This window comes from Rhagoletis pomonella, unplaced genomic scaffold (genome assembly GCF_013731165.1).
Source record: "Rhagoletis pomonella isolate Grant_MI unplaced genomic scaffold, Rhpom_1.0 Rhpom_scaffold_00007, whole genome shotgun sequence".
Classification (NCBI taxonomy): Eukaryota; Metazoa; Arthropoda; class Insecta; order Diptera; family Tephritidae; genus Rhagoletis; species Rhagoletis pomonella.
Window position 1 is genome coordinate 71,641,833 of NW_023458561.1, and position 21,533 is coordinate 71,663,365.

At 35.3% G+C, this 21,533-nt stretch overlaps 2 protein-coding genes across 2 annotated transcripts in view; both read right to left on the reverse strand.

Annotated features, from left to right (window-relative positions):
• The window catches only part of LOC118743529, a 34,393-nt gene extending 18,561 nt beyond the window's left edge, over positions 1-15,832 (reverse strand). The window contains exons 1-2 of the mRNA XM_036476267.1: positions 15,394-15,832; positions 9,659-9,802 (exon numbers count right to left, since the gene is read on the reverse strand). Of these exons, the coding sequence (XP_036332160.1) occupies positions 9,659-9,802; positions 15,394-15,419 (170 nt within the window). The 5' untranslated portion in view covers positions 15,420-15,832. The remainder of the gene's footprint in view (positions 1-9,658; positions 9,803-15,393) is intronic.
• Positions 1-21,533, reverse strand: part of LOC118743528 — a gene marked incomplete in the record, with an annotated part of 154,325 nt that overhangs the window by 64,097 nt on the left and 68,695 nt on the right.

A 21,533-nucleotide genomic window follows, 5' to 3' on the forward strand; every position in this document is an offset into this window, starting at 1 on the left:
CAAAAAAGCCCATTCATGTCACAAATTGTTTTCCAAATACAACACATCTTAATTCAACCTGGAATGAAGCTTGTTCATCCTATCTTTCTCTTTCATCCTTTGAAAGAGTTTATTAGCAAAGAAAGAAAAGGGTTAGGTTCAGTTATTTAAGTTTTTCTTAAACCAATATTTGAAAAAAGTTAAGAAACGGATCCAGCTCACTTAAATCTTAATATTTTTCCGAAATATTTCGGTGAATGTCTTAGAAATATAAAAGATTTTATAATTCCGGTGGACCGTACCGATTTTTGTTTTTTTTGTATGGGGAGTGATGCAGTGTAATGTACATACATACATATACATATGTATGCATGTATGAATAGAAAAGAAATTAAGAGAAATTGTTTTGAAAAGAGTGTTGCCTTTCAAAAATTAATGCAGACATTAAATGCCACTTGCCCATGCATATGAGTTATTTGATAGTTAATTTCTTTCTCATCGGTATGCAGTACATGTTTGTAGTCAGTTTTATTTCGTACAGTTAATGTACACATAAACTCATTCATGTTGCGAGTTTCGACCATGTCGAGGAATTACGGCGTTCCATAGACAATTTCCTGTGTGTACTTCCTTGGCAGTCCTGTTGTTTTTTCCCCGTTCGCTGAAGGTGGTAAAGGTGTTTTGGTCGTGACTTTGTCAGACGTACGTTTCTGTGGGTTGGAGAGGCACGTATGTATGTGCACATAAATATATTCGGTACTTTACAGTCTACTATAATGTATTTTTATTTACTTTACGAAGTATTTACTCTATTATTATACATTAGAGCGGGTATTTTTTTTTTACTATGCGCCTATAGCACAGAAGAAAATAGCCCTCTGGTGGAATTTTTAAGAAAAAGATAAGTGCAGAAATGGATTCTTCATGCCAAAAAAACCCTTATAGAATGTTTTTATACAAAATTTAGGCATTGATTTACGATACTTCAGCCTAATGCTAAGAAACCTATTTTCGCAATTTGGCAAACTCCAAATTGATTTTAGACCTATGGTTAAGTAAATTTTAAACACGAATATCAATATATTCGCTAAACCATGGGCGTCAAATATATGTAGCAAAATTGCGTTTTTAGTTTTTCACTCTGACCTTAGTAATTCAAAACCGATTTTAAAAATTTAGAGAAAGGTGCTTAGAGAAGAAGTATGAGTATCAAATTAAAAAGGAAATCCTGTACAATTTAAGCAGATTCAAGTTTTTGGTGCAGAAAAAATGGTAAGTATTCAAAATGTTCTTTAAAAATTTTATCCATGATCCATGAAATTCCGCAGTATTTGGTTAAAAAAAAATATATATGTTAAGGACTTATGTATATAAATTTTTCCTTTTTGGTAGCCCGGCCCGTGCCCATCTCTAATATAAACTCGATAACATCCTCTAATTTCGTCCTTCTAATTTTATCCGCTTAAAAAATTACCTCCTCATCCTTGTGAATCCAAAAAATGTAAATTTTTTTCTATTCTAAAGAAGTTTCCTCTTGCAATTGGTACCCATAATTTTATTCTACATTCCATTGAATTTTTTAAATAATTTTTGGAATTAATCATATCTTTGCAATTACAAAGGCCTTTAAAATAGATCTTGACGTCAGAGTGAAAAATTAAAAACGCCACTTTAAATAAAGAAGTAGGTTTCAAAACGATTTATTTATTATTTATGTTATGGCTTCTCAAACTATATAGAAGCAATTTTTTCGATTTAAGTTGTTGAAAAGTAATGAATATCTAAATACCGGGACTAATTCCGGACATCCCGGAAATAACGGGATCGGAAAAAGCTGAAAAATTAACATCCCTAGCACAAACTCACAGGCGTGAGTAAGCTTCAGAACTGTTACGATGACTGCGAATAAATACATACATACACATCTGTGGACATAATAATCAAAAATAACTTAAGTCGGATTCAGGAATTTTTTCTTTAAATAACCAAATTATTGAAATCTCGTCGAATAGTTATTGAAACTATGTGCTGATCATAGGTGTAGCTTAAGATACCATCGTAATAGAAATATAGAAATAGAATATAAGTTCTTGTAAAACGGCTCATTTTTCCCCCATAAAATCGAATATTACAAAGTCACTTAAGTTGTTTTTTCAAGTTTCCAGTTGTATATATACAAACGTATGTACACTTAGGTCTATTTTTATGCGGTTCCTCAGAAAGCCTTTACTTTCATACAAAAGCAGAGGATGCGTTCCAGCATTTTCAAAAACCGCATAAATTCAGATATTCCATGTAAAAAATTCTAAAAGTATTTATTTCTTCATTTCAACACTTATTATTTCATGTTAAACTGAACATTATTGAAATAAATAAAATTGTATTTGTATTTTAAACAAAAAATAAAAATAAAAAATACCACAATAAATACATGAATTATGTAAGAATACAAAGAAAAGTTATTCTCAGAAGCATTGTCTCCTACAAACTCAACAAAAATTGCAAAAAAAAATCAAAATCGCTACTGCGAGAAAATGGTTTGAAAACCCGCATAAAAAAAAGCCGTATAAAAAGAGACCTAAGTGTATACTGTTCTTTGTGCATATTTCTATTGTAATGCGCCACTTCCGTTCCAATGCTTGGCATTTCACATTTGATAGACTACCGTTTAATCCAGACAGAGAGACAGAAAAGGTTTATGTTCACTGACGCCATATTTGACAGTTGGTCAAAAGAAATGCTATCTATCAGCGGTGATATTAAACCTTTGTATGGTTAAATATTGTACAGTGTATAAGAATCAGTGTTGCCAGAGTTTTTGAGACGGCCGGCAAGACGAGCAAAACAAATCGGCTAGAAACGGCGATTCACGATTTTATTATTAAATAACATACACAAAACAAAACACAACAACAATTATTTGCATTTGTTTTCAGTTAACAAGGAATACTGAAACAATATAATTATACCATGTAGTAAATATACTCTATTATAGGATATTAATACATATAATGCATGAATATAAAATTTCCATCCCAGCATTTGTATGAGATCTCTTACGATATCGTTTTTGAAATAATCAAAAAATTTACATGTGGTTATATAAAGCGGAAGGGATTTCTCAATGTCTAGATATAGATTCACATCTGTACACATAACATATATATCACATAAATGAATGTGAAAATTATATTATTTGATAAACTCAGAAAGAATTTATCTAGAAATTAGGAAAACGGCCCTCAATAAGACATTTTTTTGTTAGTTATCACAACTGTGAAATCATCATCACATGAATCCCTAATATTAGCAAGTAAGCGATTCCTAAAAAAAGGTGCCAACACCTTTCTTATCAGTGCATTAGATTTACATCTGTCAAACTTAAAATCTGTAGATATTTGACTGTCGCTAAAAGATTTTTTTTTTACAATATAGTAGATAAATAGTCTACTGATCTAATCGCTTTATGCAAGGCAATGTAAGAAGCATTGCATAGTTCAGCTTCCTTTTCTTGCTGTATAAAGAATCTACTGCAGTGATGTTTTATTGTTGCCAAATATTCTAGAAGACCACATAACTTTGAACGCAACTTGCAGTTGTAAAATTTCCCCCAAAAAAAGTGTATCCCCCGTCTGTTGTAATCCAAGGATCGAAGCGTTCGTCTCTAAGCCATGCATTGCGAGTTTTTTTATGTATTTTTAGTATTTTCTGAAAATGTTTAGTCACACCCATAAGAGCCGTAAAAGTAGAAAAATGTTTATACACAGCACTAATCATGATTATCAATCATAAATCTATTGAAAGCTTCTTAAAGAAAATTCTCGAAATTTTGTACTAGTATTTAAATTACTTAACACCTCTGCTTAAAACAAAGAAACATAGATAGATATTAGGTCAGGATATAATGCGCAAAAAGTGAAGCGATAAGTAGGATAATGATAAATCGGCGTTTCCCTTATTATTCTTTATTTATTTTTTATTTTTTATTTTTATGAGATTAACAAAATCGGCTAAAAACGGCTATTACATCTTGGAGAAATGGCTAAAAAATAGGTTGAATTAAAAAAACAAAATGTTTCTGGATAAAAGAAATTCAATACGGCTAAATCTAGCCGGAAAACCGCTAAACTGGCAACACTGCTAAGAATAAATAATACTCATGAATCCGAAGCACAACGCATGCATAATATTCAAAAGCTTTACTTAAAGTAACCAAGGCAGAGAATAATACTACAAAAGAACACTTTACTCGTCGTATAGACAAATGTTAAAGCTATGTCTTTACGTTTGCCTAATCCAATGCAGTTTGTTTGGCAGCGCAATAATATTTGCCTAGTTTTTGTTGACTTGGTAAGCGTGCAAATTATGCTTTTTTTTATGTTTTTTTTCCTGCAATATGTTGGTTGCACTATACATATATGGTAGTATGTATGTATGTATGTATGTATGTAGTTATTTGGTTGCATTAGTTGGCCATTCAACAAACGTTTTCACACCTTTTGCTGGAGTGCCAAACCGAGCGAAAGCCTACATTAGTATTTCTATTTAAAGCACTTTGTTAAGTAACATTTCCTAATACATAGACGACGACACGGCGGCATCATATCTTTTCAGTTTAATGACTCTATTCCTTTTAATTATTTTAGCTAAAGCTGGTTGCGATTTAATTGCATTTCATTTATGCATTTTTGTTAGCGATTGTTTGCCGGAATTTTATTATATAATATTCGTAAAAAACACAAATTATTTTTTCATTCTATCGCCACTTATCACAAAGTCATACATACATAGTTGCACTGTCAATTGATTGGTTGATTATTGTTTATTTTTGCGCTCAACGCATTTGGAACGGGCAATATTTAATAAACAAAACGCAAAACCATTACAGCCCGGCTTTGTTTTTTTAAGGCGGAAGCCGTAAAAGTAACCGTGTGTTTTATAATTTGTACAAGAAAACAAAGCTTTCACCAAGGCACATACATACATATGTACACTAAGTGCGACAAAGACACAAGCACACCACACCACCGGGACAAGTGTGAACAAAGCAAAAGACTTGTCGGTTTGCGTTGACATGAAACCAAACAAACCAAGGCAACATTTGGAAAAGCGTTCACAAGATAATCGAATCGTTGGTTGATGGTTTCGAGAATTTATTTAATATTAAAATGGTGAGATTTAGAGAAATTTTTGTATTTACAATGAATATATTATATTGGTTTAGAATGATGATAGAGAATACAAGCTCAGTTATGCAAGACTTAGGGCCGGTTTCTCCATCTCTGGTTAACACTAACTCCCCGGTTAAACATTGTTATCGACGTTCCAACTCCATGCATATAACAGGGAGTCGATAAGGTCGGTAACGATGTTTACCGGGGGATTAGTGTTAACCGGAGATAGAGAAACCGGCCCTTAGACTTGACTTGACTTGAAAATTGTAAATCTGGCAAATGAGCAGCGCGTGTATGTAGTTACTCAAAAAAAAAAAAAAACAACTTGACTTAGAAACTTGGAGAACTATAGATAAATTTCTAAGTGCAAAGAGGGCCGTGAGAGAATCATTTAATTTTTTAACCAAATCCCCGCAAATATGCCAAACAAATATAATTTTTTGTATAAATGTAATTCATCGGGCAATCGAAAAACAAACTTTCAAATAAAGACAGAAAATAAAGTTAAAAAAAACACAATTTGAACGCGTAAATATATTTATTTTATTTGTAATTTTTATTTATTTAAAAAAAAAAAAATAAAAAATTACAATTTTACGCGTACAAATACAAGACCTGAGAATCAAAACAAGGAGAAAAAGTAATCGGTGACACGCTTAGTAATCGTTTCCAAGTTTCTAGGTAAGTCAAGTCAAGTCTAAGTCTTGCATAACCCAGCTTTAAAGGATAATAGACAAACTTACGTTAACGACTAATATTCAAATTAACCCTGCATAGGTATATTTATATACTTAGGAATTAGAAGGGTTAACTGGCTACTTATTACTACAGTAAATATTCCCATCTCCATTGAATTAAACAAAAAAAAAATTCCAGGAAAGTTAGTATCGAATATTCTTTTAGAAGATTTATGGTTTTTTGAAAAACAATACTTCAATCAAGTATTTAAGTAATAAATTAAATAAATCAAGATTAAAATATGTATTATAAAAATTCGGACGAAAGCTGATTTCACAGATCGTCCATTTTTATATGTTGTGTATTCTTTTCCATGATTCAATAAGGTGAGCCCACTATACACTGCAAAAATTAATCTTTTTTGGTACACAAATAAATGTTATGTGAGAACGTGCTCGGCGTAGAGTAACTTTTTTCTCAGATAACTACGTTAAATAAGAATAGCAAAAGAGATCTTTCGCGTTTAGTTATCGCCATAAAGTCGTTCATGATTGAAATTGCTGGCTGGGTATAAGGCGATTTCGAATCGAATATAGGTGAGCCTCTGATTTTCAAGCTTGAATGGATGTGAGTTTTTTTTTATTAAACACGTGCCTGCGACGAATGGAGTGGGAAATGAGGATTAAAGAAGCTTCAAAACATTTTGTGATTTCCTTTCAACTAATTGGTCAATTCACATTCACAATAACTGCTATGAGATAACATTATGTACATATATATGTAAGTATGTGCATACATACATCCATATGCACATACATATCTATATGTCATGGTAAGTCCAAAACAACAAACGAGCTTCCACATTAAATAGACAAACATACTGCAGTACATACATACATATATAATAGTAGTTGTATAATACATACATATGTACATATCGTCGTAAAATGCAAAACCACCTATGTGAGGTTGCATAAATTATTTTCTGGGGAGTAAAAACAGTCATATTTCAAAATGGTTCTCTTTTTAATAAAGCATTCGCATTTCTGGCTACTATTTTTCAGGACGAATGGATAAGCTCTTGGCTTATGTAAGCAAATCCAATTTTTGGCAGCAAATGTCAGTTACGCGGTTTTGCACTTTAAACGACGATATGTAGTTACAATACATGAATATATGTACATATATGTATGTACATAATTGCGTACGTATGTATGTGTGGAAAGTTAATTTAATGACAGGTGGAAAACTGTTGACAGATTGACCAACCATATAAGCCGATAGTATTGATGGATAGAACGAAATTCCTTAAATTTGTAAAAATAAGGCATTGTTGGAAAAATAAAAAATCAAGAAATCTTATCTACTTAATCTATACATATAATAAAATTGTAACACGCCGATGTTTATACATTATAAATATTATAGAAAAATTAATATGGGGGCTCTTTATTAGAACTTCAACAGCCAAATCAACAATTTTTAGAATTTTGTTTGGTCTGTCTGTATGTTTGCACGCGCATCACTCGAAAACTAATGCATTAAATTGAATGCAGTTTTCACTGATGTATTGCTAGAGGCCCAAATTAAAATATCGAAAGAAAAAATGGTAGAGTTACCACCTGTTTGAAAATTTTAATTAAGTTTAATTGATATATGTATAAGAGCAATTAAAAACTTATTTCAATATGGGTACCAAACTAAAGAGATTTAGGAAAGTTTATTGCCGAATATATTTTTGAGGAAGGTTGCCGCCTATATACAAAATTAATTTAGGTCAATTGAGATAAGCTAAATTTTACAATAGGAGTATCAAAAGAAGTATTTGGAAAACCCTTGATTTAGATTGATTTAGTCTGCGATAGTAGAACAGTAGAATAACAACAAAAAAAAAACACTTTTAAGGCGTAGCGAGGCAGGCCGGGTATTTGCTGGCATCTTAATAAATTTTCATACAAAATATTTTTTGAAATTAACTCGATTTTTAATTTTATGTTCATTTTAATGTCATCGTTTCCATGATGAAATTTCAAAGAGTTTGAAAGTTATGGATTTTCACAGTTACTCCAAAACGCAAAACGTTTTCTTGGACGAGTTCAAATGTAAATCGATAAAACAAAAATCTCAGTATTCCTGAAAAAGCGGCTATGTGAAAAGAATGTTTTAGCTCCTTTTTGCTCGAATTTATCTTCCTAATAATCTGGTGTGTTATACGATTTTATCACGTGTGAGTATATTCGGAGGTACTTAGGCAAGAAGAGCTTATTGCATCATCTTACAGCAAAGACAGACGGCAGCGCTGATCCGCATCAACTCGTTAATTCGGAATTATCTCGGGAATTAACTGCAGTTGATGTGGATTAACAGCCCTATTCCCACATCATTGACAAAATTCATCGTATGTACAATGACGTTGATGTACAACAATAACATACACTACAGAAACCATAAGCTGATAAGCTGATAACCAGGCAAGCGTGAACAACCATAATATAAATATTGTTTCGCCGTTGTCGCGTACTCAGTAGGTTATAACAAAAAAAACGACAGTTGTCAACACTAAAGCGCTTAAAATCAATTTGCGGCATAGTTTTAAGCGCAGTAGTAAAGATGAGTTTTGTCATTGGCGTGGGAATGGGGCTGTAAGTCCTAGAGTTAATTCCTAAACTTAACTCGGATAAAGTGAATTTTTGATGACAACACTAACCAAAACTCAGAGAGCGTAGAATACATCATCGGCAATGCAGTCACCATACTAAATAAGCGCCGGATGTTCAATGTCTGGTTATCACTACTTCCCGGTTAAACATCTTTATCGACGTTTTCGAAATCATGCATATAACATGTGATCGATAAAGCAGTCGTTATTTTTAACCGGAGCTTCCACCTCCGATTTGTGCTAATCAGACATTCAACAACCGGCCCTGATTCAGATAGGAATCCAATTTAAATTGAATAAGAACTTGTTTGAATTAATACGGCGACTGCATTACCGACGACAAGGTGGACATCCATGCTAGTTTTGCATTTTGTTTGTGTTCTACGCTAGCTGAGCAAACAAATGCACAAACAAAGCAGCCGATTTCTTCGTTCACCGTACCCGAGTGCCACAAGCCTGCAGGTCTCAAGTTCGATCCTCGGTTGGAGCGACTGCCAAAAAAAATTGTTTTTTTTTCCTCAATTTTTTAAATTTTATTTGATTTATGTTGGATTTCCACTAGGCATTAAATGGCAAAAATGACAAATGACAAAGTTGGGCATTAAAAAATAATCGTGCCATTACGTTAAAAAAATAGTCATTGAGTTCATTTCCACATGGCATTTTTTTTAAATGGCATATATTTTTTTGTCATTTCAATGCCCAGTGGAAATTCGGCATTAATTTTACTTTATTTTATTTTCGTTTGTTTCACTTTATTTTACATTTTTAATTTTCCTATTAGTTGATTTAAATTTTTAACGTTTAATTTTACTAAAGAAGTGAAAAACAACTAGCTAAAAACAACATAAAAAAATAAAGAAGTTATAATTGAATGAATAATAAAAATTTAATGAATATTCCACTGGCTATGGGACTCGAACCTACTGCCGTCTGTCAAGGCACAATTTTGTTCAAATCAACTGCGACGTTAATCCGGATCAACGTTGCCGTCTGTCTATGCTTTTACTCAATAACTAAAGTCTACGAATTTTAGAGGGAGGATTACAACCCGTAATAGGCATGGGTATGGGAAATGTGCATACATACATACATACATACATACGTATAAAGCATACTACATATTTGTACATACAAATGTATGTATGTAATTATGTCTGGTACTTACTCAATCAGTGCCTTCGTGGCCGATGTTAGCAAGCATACGCCGCCGATGACTCCGACTACGGCGCTGATGCCGGCCAGCAGGTTGTTGCATTTGCCGTTTGATGGAAATTCGACTACTTGCATCTGTTGGCGCATTATGTGAAAGCTGTGTAAACGCGCGGGGAGAGTTAACGATTGTTTGTGTGGTAATTTCGTTAGTTAAAATTGTATGCGGTTTAATATTACCATGAAATATGCGGAAATGAACGCGCGCAAAAAAAGCGCACAAAAAGTATCTTTCTGGACCAATCTTAAATTAAAAAACTAGTAGCCATGAAAGAAGAAAGCATGTTCCGAAATTTTAAATCATGTTTTCATGATTCGCTTTTGATATTATGTATATTCTTTTGAATCATCTGAAATGCGGACTATTGTGATATTCGTTTTTTAGCAAAATAATAGTATTTACTTGTCCGGCCTTGTGACCGCCAACGTCTGCCTTCTAATGTCCTTAAAAATTACCTTTAGTTTGGTAAAAGTTTCGTAACGAACGAACAGTATTTGTCAAAGATCTGATGAAAAACATCAATGAATCGCAAGTTTTTTCCTAATTGCTTTTCATCTGTAAAAATAACTAAAAATATAAGAAAAAAGATTTGGAAAAGTTTACATGAGAGTCAAATGTCTTTGCCGAAACTGATTACCGGGATTTACTGAAATATATGTAATCAAATTTTAGAGCCCTCAGAAGATCCTTTGAAGGCCTATGGACTAAACAATAGTATGTATCTAGTTTGTGTGATTGATGATTGCCCAGTCGGCAATATGAGGAGCGTTTCTAAATAAATGCCTTCAAACTGGTTCATTATTATTTCATGTAAATCTTTCCCTTCTAAGGGAAGCTGAATCAGACGGTCTGGAAACTCTGACCATTCCATACAAGATAAAAAAAAGAGTAAAAAATCGTTTCAAAATATCCGAAATAAGGGTTCCCACATTCTAATTTTGCCGGTTGGGTGGTTGCTTGATTTTTATATGTCTTCAGAAATTTGTATGATCTATTTGCACAATGTGATAAGATGTAGTCACATAACTAAGTTGATGACAACCAGATAAGCTGAATGTACAGTTTTTCTATACGAATATGTGGAATAATTTTAGATCGCTGTGCGTAACATAGACGAATCTTCATTTGCAACATACATACATGGGGTATTCACAACGGTGTCGTAAGTATCGTATTGTTGCTGTCGTAAACTTTAAATTACTAAAAATATGTTAAGGGGTCCGCAAACTACCATAAAAGTGATATTTTGGATTTTCACAGTGGTAAAAAATAGTTTCAAGTCCTTTAGCCATTTATTTAAGCTTCTAAAGTCTACGGCGCAATTTATTTAAGCTTCTAAAGTTAGGAGTGCAATGGGGTTAGTCGTTGTGCTGTGTATGTAGTTACAGTTGCACGGCTATACTCAATCCCGACTCTTGCGTCCTCGTTCGCGCACTCTGGGCAACGGGCCACTCCGATCTATTCGGTTTAAGGGCTCACGGAAGTCTGCAGCGTATGTTCACCGGTGGGCGCGGCTGCAAGCGGGCGTCTGTCTTGGAGTAATCGGCTCGCCATATAAACGTGTATTTGGTTGCGAAACCATCCCCGTCCCAGCAATGGGTTGTGCGCTGGGTTTGGGACCCGCCACGTAAAAACCACTTCCAGTGAAGAAGCAAGGCAAAGCCTCGGATGAGACCCCCCTTATGATGACGACCACGGCAAACGTTTAAAGGACTACGATTTGTGGGCATGCACCTGGAATGTCCGGACCCTTAATGGGGCAGGTGTCTCTGCCCGGCTGGTTGACGTCCTCGTAAGAACAAAAGCTGGCATCACCGCCATCCAAGAAATGCGTTGGACGGGGCAAGGCAAGCAATGTCTGGGACCTTGCGACGTATACTACAGCTGCCATGTAAAGGAGCGCAAGTTCGGTTTTGGATTTGTGGTGGGAGAGAGACTCCGTCGCCGAGTACTGTCGTTCACCCCAGTGGACGAGCATCTAGCCATGATCTGCATCAAAGCGAGATTCTTCAACATCTCGCTCATCTGCGCCCATGCCCTGATGGAAGAGTAGGATGAGGTATCCAAGGATCTCTTCTATGAGCGCTTGGAGCGCACGTACGAGCGCTGTCCCCGCCACGATATCAAAATCATGCTTTTCGACTTCAATCCCTGGGTGGCCTAGGAAGGGATCTTTGGAACCACCGTCGGAAAATTCAGCCTCCACGGCGAAATGTCCGAGGCCGAAACATCGACTCGGAACACTATCTTGTTGCAGCCAGGATTCGCACCCGCCTCTGTGCAGCAAAAAATGTGAGCCCAAATATGCAAGGAAAGCTTAACGTCGAAAAGCTGCAATCACAACAGACAGCCAATGCATTCGCTGCTCGACTCTCACACCTGCTCTCAGAGAACACTCTTCAACAAGCCGGCATATGCGAGCAGTGGAACTACATTTCCCGCTCATTAAGTACCGCCGCCGAAAAAGTAGTGGGATTTCAGCGAGCCCGAAAGAACAACTGGTACGATGAGGAGTGTCAGGAAGCTGCAGAGAACAAAGAGGCTGCCTACAGGGCCACGCTTGAACGCGCGCTATGTGGGAATGCTATAGGGATCTAAAGAGGAAAGCGTATTTGCCGCAATAAGAAGAGAGGCGCCGAAATACGTGAGTGTAAAGAGATTGAAATGCTGGCCGACAGAAAGAATGCCCAAAAATTTTACCAGAGGGTTAGGCGACTTACGGAAGGTTTCAAGACCAGGGCGTACTCCTGTAAGAACAACAATGGCGACCTAGTTACCGGTGTCCAGAACGTACTTAAATTATGGAGGGAACACTTTTCCACGCTACTGAATGGTAGAAGCACGGAAAGTTGTGGAGAAGAAGAACCCGAGCCCCTAGTGGATGATGACGGTGTCGATGTTGCTCCGCCTGACCATGACGAGGTACGAATAGCAATAACGCGTCTGAAAAACAACAAAGCTGCTGGAGCTGACAGCCTTTCAGCTGAGCTATTCAAGTGCGGTGACGAGGAGTTGATACGGTGCATGCATCAACTTTTATGCAGAATATCAAAGCCACTTTCGACAGCACTAAAAGGAGTTGCCTATACGCCGCTATGTCTGAATTTGGCGTCCCCGACAAACTGATACGGCTGTGTAAAATGACGTTGAGCAATACCACCAGCACCGTCAGAATTGGGAAAGACCTCTCCGAGCCGTTCGCCACCAAACGGGGTTTCAACAGGGCGACTCTCTTTCATGAGACTTCTTTAATCTGATGTTGGAGAAGATAATAAGAGCTGCAGAACTCAACCGCTCAGGAACAATTTAGTACAAGAGCGTGCAATTGCTGGCTTATGCCGATGACATCGATATTATCGGTAACCAAGTCCGTGAAGTCAGTTCTGCCTTTTCCAAGTTGGATAAGGAAGCAAAGCGAATGGGTCTGGACGAAGTATCTCCTGTCAACAAACAAACAGTCAGCACATTCGCGCCTTGGCACCCACGTCTCTGTTGACAGCTTTAACATATAGCTCCCCCAGTTGTATGGCTGTTATATATTAAAGTCAACTTACTTCGATGATATTCACTGTTAAATTTGTGTTTATGATGAATAAAAATAGTACTAAATTTCGTACCTGGTTAATTGGAGGAGTTATAACGCAAAACACCGTCTATTAAAAACTAGTTATATGAGAGGAATAGCTTTTGATGATTTTAAAGAATAGTTAAGGTAATATTAAAAATAGGCATGGCAAAAATTTTAGTAAAATAACTTCAAGACTGAATGAGTTATTTATAAAATAGTTAAAATTTAAGCAACATTTCAAGTAACGCTATATTGAAAAGTGGAACCAATCTGGCAAAACTGGAGACGCCATTAAATTAAGAAGGCCTTAATTAAGTAAAGCCAACTATCAGAATATTTGTCAAAAAAAGATGATTTGATACCTCGCTCGAAATATACTCACTACAAGGAAGAGCCTCACTAAAGGTAGTGAATCACTTCTAGTGACACTTTTTTAAGCATTTTACAGGTATATATATGTAATATATAATTCTGCGCCTTTTTTCGGACAAATATACTCCCCTATTATGAATTCGTACGATGCACGATAAACGCTTGCATTCTGCTATTCTCTTTTACGAATCGATGTTGTCGTATGAAATCCGATAGTTAGTGCTTCTTCACAATAAAAAGTGAACAGAAACCAACCACACATCTATCCGGTGTATGGAAAGGATAATACGAGAGCTGATTTCATACGATACGCTTGCAAGCTTTTATCGTCTATCGTATGAAAATTCATAATAAAACAATTATAAATACAAAGTTTGCTGTTGTGATTTTTTTTTAATTACTCTACGAAATTTTAAATGCGGATTTATATAGTGTTAAGCATTATATAGTTAACTAGACTTTAATAAAATATTAATGAACATTAAGCAAACAAAAGGAAAATAATTAAAACTGGTCAATATGTCGTGTCCCTTCTTTGACATAACAGTATATACATACATATATGTATGCATGCATTTTTAAAACGTATTCCCACGAACACTGTATAAAGCAGTATTTTGAAAAAAAAAAACGCAGTAGGCATTTTTGAAATCCAAAAAAATTCAAAAAATTATTATACTACCTAAAAAAGTGTACAAAGATACCAGCGTTAGGTACATACACATATATAATGTTATACGGACTAGTAGTTACAAAAGGATTTAAACAGTTCCCTGCAAAAAATGGGACTAATCCGGGATGACTCCGGGAGCAATCGCAAAGGAGCATGCGACTAATACCACTTTAGATCTCTTTATATGGGATGAACTGTTCGCTTTTGTTCGAGCATGTCCTATGAAGAGACTAATTGTTCACCTTTATGGGTATAAAAAGCGACTAGTCACTTTAAAAAAATAAAAATAAAAATTTGCTCCAGCTGAGATTCGAACTGGGGTGATCAGTTTTGTTAGGCGAATACTCTCTCTGTGTGCCAACGATGCACATGACATTTCATTGACTAAGTGCGTACATATCATTAAATCGTTAATAGTACCCGTTAGAGATGAGTTGGAGACTAATTGATCTCCAATTATACCCATAAGGGATGAGTCGAGACTAATTGACCTCCATTAGTACCCGTATGAGACTAGTTGCGACTAATTAATGCCCAATTGTACTCGATTGAGGGTAATCTCGGAATACTCTCTTTAGAGATTAGTCGCACAATTTTTTGCAGGGTTTTGACGTATTTTCTAAATGTGCCTTCAAATAAGAGAATATTGGAATGGATTTTCGCTCTGGATCGCAGAATATTTTATCTTGTACATTGAGGACATTTCTACGAAAATATATGCATATTCTTCTGAGCTCAGCTGATCGCATGTTGCTGGGTGCAATTGAAGCTAATAAGGAAACTATTTATGGGGTTCTACCATAAACCAATTTAAATAAAAAATAAGAAAACAAATTTATCAGCTGTTCATGAAACTTGCAAATTGTTAGATACTAGTTTTGCGTTCACGTACTTTTTTTGGATATTTTTCTCTATGAGAGCGAATTCTCAGAAATTAAGTTAACGAAGAGTTGCTTGCAATTTACTGGACAATTTTTACATGTACGAACCATTTAACTATGACGTTTGTGCGAGATTCATTTCCACCACATCTCATGGCTGCACCTACTGTTAATTAGGTGAGTTGAATGCGATTACCCGAGTGTAAAAAATGATTTTTGCATGTACCGCAGCTTTCAACTCGGCGAAATTGAATTTTCAGCAATGAACTTCAGTAAGTGTTTTTTAACCACTTTTCTTTAACCTTAGCACCTTTTGCAAAAATTTTTAAGACACAATAAAAAGCTTATTAAGTGGTGAGTTTGTGCACTTTAAAATAAAAACATTCCCCGCACAAATGTTTGCGAAAATTTCCACCATCAATCCCTTGCTCAGTGTGTATAAAAAATATTTTTAAATTTCACGCCGAAACGCGGAGCTGATCAGCAAGGGGCGGAGTGATAATCAAGAACGTCTTTTAAAATAATGTTATATATATTTTTTTTTCGGCTGCGGGGGAGTTGTGCACCGTGCCCGACGTGTTACTCAACTACTTACAATTTCGGAAAGCTATTTGGTCGCTTATCCGTTGAGCAAAGCTTTTTTCCTACTGATTCTTTTTACTTTCGTTTCTTTGATGAACTGCTAATTTGAAGATAAACAAATAACTTCATACAAACACTAATGCAATCGTATCAAGGTGTAAGCAACAGATACATGGATATACTATACATAAATGCAGGTTGTACCCTGCAGGGAAAACGCGGACTAGTGAATCAAATTTCTAGTTCCGTACTAGGTCTTTATCGCCAAAAAGGAACTAGTCCGACATGAACTAGATCCCCACCAGTCCAAAATCGGCGAAAAGTGGTACTTTTAAAATATTAATTTTTTCTAAAGTGACGAATTTAGAAATGGTTCAGAACTATAGAAAAAGGGATGCAGAACGAACTAGATCTTATTTGTCGAATTTAGAACTAGTTCGGAACTATCGAAAAAGGGATGCAGCAGGGGGCTTGTTTACTTTACATAGATATGTGTTCGGCGGCTTTTTCGTTCAAATACGCTTCTATTCTGTGCTTTGCAGATGCTTTTTCATAGCTTGGTAATACAAAACAAAAATTTGTGTTAACATTTCAACATCTTGGGACAGTCTGGAATCTAAGAAATAACAGCGAGCACCTCTGCAAACTCAGCTACAGCTAAAGGTATGTAAACGTACATTTCTCACAATCATTCAAACAAATTTAATTTCAAATTGAAAAAACGTTTCTTTGAAAATAATGTAAAATCGCACACGGAAGAACCGAAAAGATTGAAAAACCATGATACTTTTTTCTTTCGTCTGTCGATTTTAGAACTGGTTCGGAACTATAGAATTTGGGTCTAGTTCGGAACTATCGAAAAAGGGATGCAGCGGGGGGCAATTGACACTTCCTAGGACATCGCCATGTTAAATTCGCCAGTTGCTTGCATGCAAAAGAGATTTATCGCGAACCAGCACTGGGTCTAAATGTACTAGAAGCTCACCAGTTCAGAACTAGAGATTTTCCCCACAGGGTAGCAAGAGTTTGTAAGGGTATGTGTGAACGAATTTATTTGTTGTACATATGTATCTCTGATAAGCGGCTGATTGATAAAGAAGACGTGGTGAATTTCCTATTTATTTTTATTCTATAGATAAATGTGAAAAGCTAACTGGAAAGCTGAGCGGTTTGAGTAAAATAATAGATAGGTTTGTATAGTAACAAATAGTCAGTACTAATTTGTGCAGGAACCTGCAAATTTTTACTGGAAAAGTGTATAATAACCCATAAAATTTGCAAGAGAGCCCTGAATCGAGAGCGTAATAACACGGGAGAGGTGCAAATTCTTGCTAGTGAAATTTTTACTGGCAGAAATTAGTTAGCCGAAGAAGAAGAAGAAGAATAAATGTCCAAAACTGCCATTTGTTGAATAGGTTAAGCGTAAACAAAAGCAAAATGGAAATGGAAAGTATGGGATCGCTTTCTAGTAATAAACGGAAACTTCTGTCTACTTCAACATAGCCTCCAAATTTTGGTTGTCAACTAAAACTGGTAACAGAGAGAGAGGACCTTTGTTTACTCTCTTTTTTGTCCCCTCAATAGTCAGGGAACCGAGTTCGGGATCGATTTCCAGTAAAATCTGACTGATTCTGACTACTTCTGACTAGTCCGGACTCGTACGGGATCGCAACTAGAATTTCAAAGCAGTGCAACAACTGTTCACTTGCAAGTTTTTACTAGTTTTGTGTTCAGTAACTTTTTCTGCTAGTTTTCTCTTCTTCTCAATTTTACGCTCCATTTAGCTTTTACGCTCTCGCTGTAATCTTTTACTGGAGAAGTTACTATACAAACCTAATACTAGCTTTCAATATGGCTAAGATCGGCCGATTTGAAAAAGCTCAGTACGATAGTGAAGTGAAGGTTTTGGATGTTTCGTTATTGCTGAGAGTTTTCGCTTCTTTATGTAAAGTACCGACACGAACTGACTAAACTGTAAAAGTTACTTTAGCCCTTTTTTGACGTTTTTATTTTAATAGCCGTTTATTGAACTCTACTAGTTTACTTATTTTCTACTTAACAATTTCCATTTTTAGTTACACTTTTTTAATTAAATTGAAGCAAAATTCTTGCTTTATTTTCTTATCTTTTATTTTGTTTTGCGTTTTTGGTTCTACTAGCTTTTCTTCCACTTATATTAGTTTATTTAATTTATTTTAACCCGTTGCAGCTTTCGAAAGTTGTTGGTTTCGACTTTTTTAGCTTCTAATTAACAAACTTTAAGTTTTTAACACAATTTTTAATTTAAAGGCCTTTTCAAAGCAGGTTTTCTGTATTTTATTTTTTATATGTATTTATTACAAAAAATATGTATTTTTAAAGGGACAAATAGTGTGCGCTTCGGTTGAACTACATAAACGGAACTACTGCAAATTATACATACATACGACTTGTAACCCTTCGATTTGTCTTTTGCAAAAGAAGGAAGCAAACATGAAAATGAATGATAAAAATAAGCTCAAAGTATTATATTACAATGAACCTGCCGCTCAAACCGCTCAAAATACAGTGGTGGCGCATATTTTTCAACTGTGGTTTGCCATGCAAGTTTTCATTAGTTTAGTTTAGTTTAGCTAGTTTTTTTTGCAAACTACATTTACAGAACCAGGGAATCAAATCCATAAGTTTTTGTTGTGGGAACAGAAGACAAGAACAAATTCGGACCCCTATTTTAGAAAAAAATTCAAACCTGAACTGTTCGAGTAAATTTTGGGAAGACGCAAATTCACAAGTTTTCATGGCACTGGGTATCATTCGTAGTAACAATAGGCAATGATCTATAGTATGTATGTATGTATGTATGTATATTAAAACTTAAATTCTTTATTTGTTTATTCAATTAGTCTGTGAAACAATAATTTTACAGAATATATAACAATAATTCTTAAACTAGGGTATTTTTTTTTTATTTAAGAGGTTAGTAAATGCTGTTCGGCATCGAGGTCGACATAATTTGATTTGAAGCACGAAGACACCTCCGTGGAACATTAAAATAGATTCCAAAAGCTGTGGACAGTCTCAACAGTTTATTTGCTGTAAATGTTAATCGCTTGCTCACAATTCGTAATATTGTGACCAACACTGTACGGGAAAACAAGCCACAGTTCAAAACAAAACATGGAAATTGCAAATCTCTCGCCGAACTCATAGAGGATTAACTAAGGTAAATAGAAAAAATAGCTTCTGAAAGCACGTTTTGTGTTCAAAGAGAATAAATAATCAATATGTTCAAGGAAATAAAATGAAATACTTAAAGGCACATGGGGGATATGGGTATGTTTTAATATTTGAACAGACTTTACAAAAATTCTGTGTGGTAGAATCTTTGGAAAATGCGGTAGGTTTCACAAAAATGTGGTAGATCGATCTCTGGGTTTTGATCAAACTTTGTACAAAAATTAAAAAGGTTTCACCTAAATTGCAAACTTTTTAATTATAATCTAAAAAAATTTATTTTTAGTATAATAAAGTGCAAGATTGAAGTTGCTAAAAATTGCGTTGAATTTTGGCAATTTTTTTCCTTGACAGTGTAAAGCAGTTCGTTCCCTATCAAGATATTTTTCGAACACAAATTAAGATAAAAAAAAAAATTCAATTTCACAAGAGTTTAACTATGGGGGCATGCTGGTTTAAACTTTTGTTAACTGACCGTTGTGTATATTAAAATCAATAGTTAAACTTTTGTCAGTGGTTAACAACGCACTGTGAACTTGGCCCTTAATGACAAAAACGAAAAGTACTCAACCTCATAAACATATATCGTCGTTTAAAGTACAAAACCGCGTTACTGAAATTTTTTGCAAAAAAATGGATTTCCTCACCGAAGCTCTTAGCCCAAGCCTTATCCACTCGTGCTGAAATATACTAGCCAGATATGCGATTGCTTTATAAAAGAGAGGACAATTTTATATTATGGTTTTTCTCTTCTCAAAATAATTTATGCAACCTCACATACGCGGTTTTGCATTTTGTTGATACGCGGTTTATAACCCCAAATATGTACATATGTACATATAATCAAAAGCAAGAATAATGAAAAGAGCCACAATTTTATACATATATGTACATATGGCTTTATTTCCATTGGGAAAGTGAAATAAAGCCATCAACAAAAATTTAACATATGAGATATAAAGCCATACGATCTTATTTCAATACAAAAAGTAAATGTTGTCTCTTTAGCGGCGGTCCGCGTTGGCTTGCCACCCCGCGCCGTGCTCGCGCTCCACGCTCCAAGCCACGCGTCCGGACGCGCCGCGATCGCGCCTCGCGGCCCGCTTCTAAAGAGACAACATTTACTTCTTGTATTGAAATAAGATCGTATGGCTTTATTTCTCATACGTAAAATTTTTGTTTATGGCTTTATTTCACTTTCCCAACGGAAATAAAGCCATATGGCCTTATTTCTCCATGTGAAGAGAAATAAAGCAATATGGCGTTATTTCCTATGACTTTATTGCACGGCATCGTATTTTCATACTGGATCCCCCGAATTTCGGGGGTTACTAGCTTTAATCAATTTTTTAGTTAATTTCTTATAAAATTTACCTTTAGGTTTATACATCTTAAGTATACATCGAAAGGCGCAGCAGTTGAGCCCAACCATTGCTAACAAAATCAATGATCGTTATGCGTCTTCTGAACGGCTTGATACATTAGCTGTCAAATTCAACCAACATGTTGTCTCAAATAATCAGAAAAATATTACGATCATCTAACACGCAACTGTTTAGTTGATCAGAAGTCCACAACAACGCGTTCAGAAGGTTCAATCGCAACAGTTACTGAGCTATTGCTCCTTCTGAACGTGCCCAATCGCTGCAGGACATCGCTACGAGATGTCAATTGTCAGGCTATGCATCAGCATCTACTAGTATAAATACTAGTAGCATCATACCAGTTGATGAGGTAGTCTGCCAATTCATGCCCCGTGAAAAGCATTAGTGTGCCTTTTTGCTCGCGACGCTCCAGCAGTCACAGTAGCCGACAGAGCAAAGCACTCGCGTGGTAAGCCTGAGGTCCCAGGTTCAAATCCTGGCGCAGGGAAAATTTTTTTATTTTATATTTTTTATTTTATTTTTATTTTTAATAAATTTATTTTTTGTTTAGGCTGTTTATTGTAATTTTTAAATTTAATAAAAAAAATATTTTTGTTTAATTTCTTTGTTTTTATAGCACAAGCATTTCTTCCTAAATGTTTTTTTGCAATGCAATTAGATTTTCAAATTTGTTATTTATTTATAAATTGAATAAATTATTTTTACCTACATTTATTTAACTTTAAAAATCTTAACCACCTCCAAGCGGCCTCGAACCTGCGATTTCAGAACCAGAACCAGTAGTCTTGACGTGACGCCACAGCCGACATTTGTAAGAAAAGCAATTAATTGCGTTTTATTTTTGGCTTTGGCAATTCAAAGGCAGATGTCGCTGATCGCCTAAGTTCTTCGAAATTGTCGAACTGGTAGGCACATACTAGTTAATGAGCTAGTATTTTTTCTAACTGGTTTGGCTTTTCACTGCAGGGATGTGAAATAATTGCCGAAACGATTAACCGGTTTGCTGAGGCCGAGGCCGAGAAACCAAGTTTGAAAGTTTTTGTTTACGAGACTTAACTCTGCATTCATATAATTGACATTGTGAAATTTGTGGTTTCCGTGTACGACTGGTATTCTGGGTATGGGTTTAACATAGAACATCCAAGGGTTAATCAAG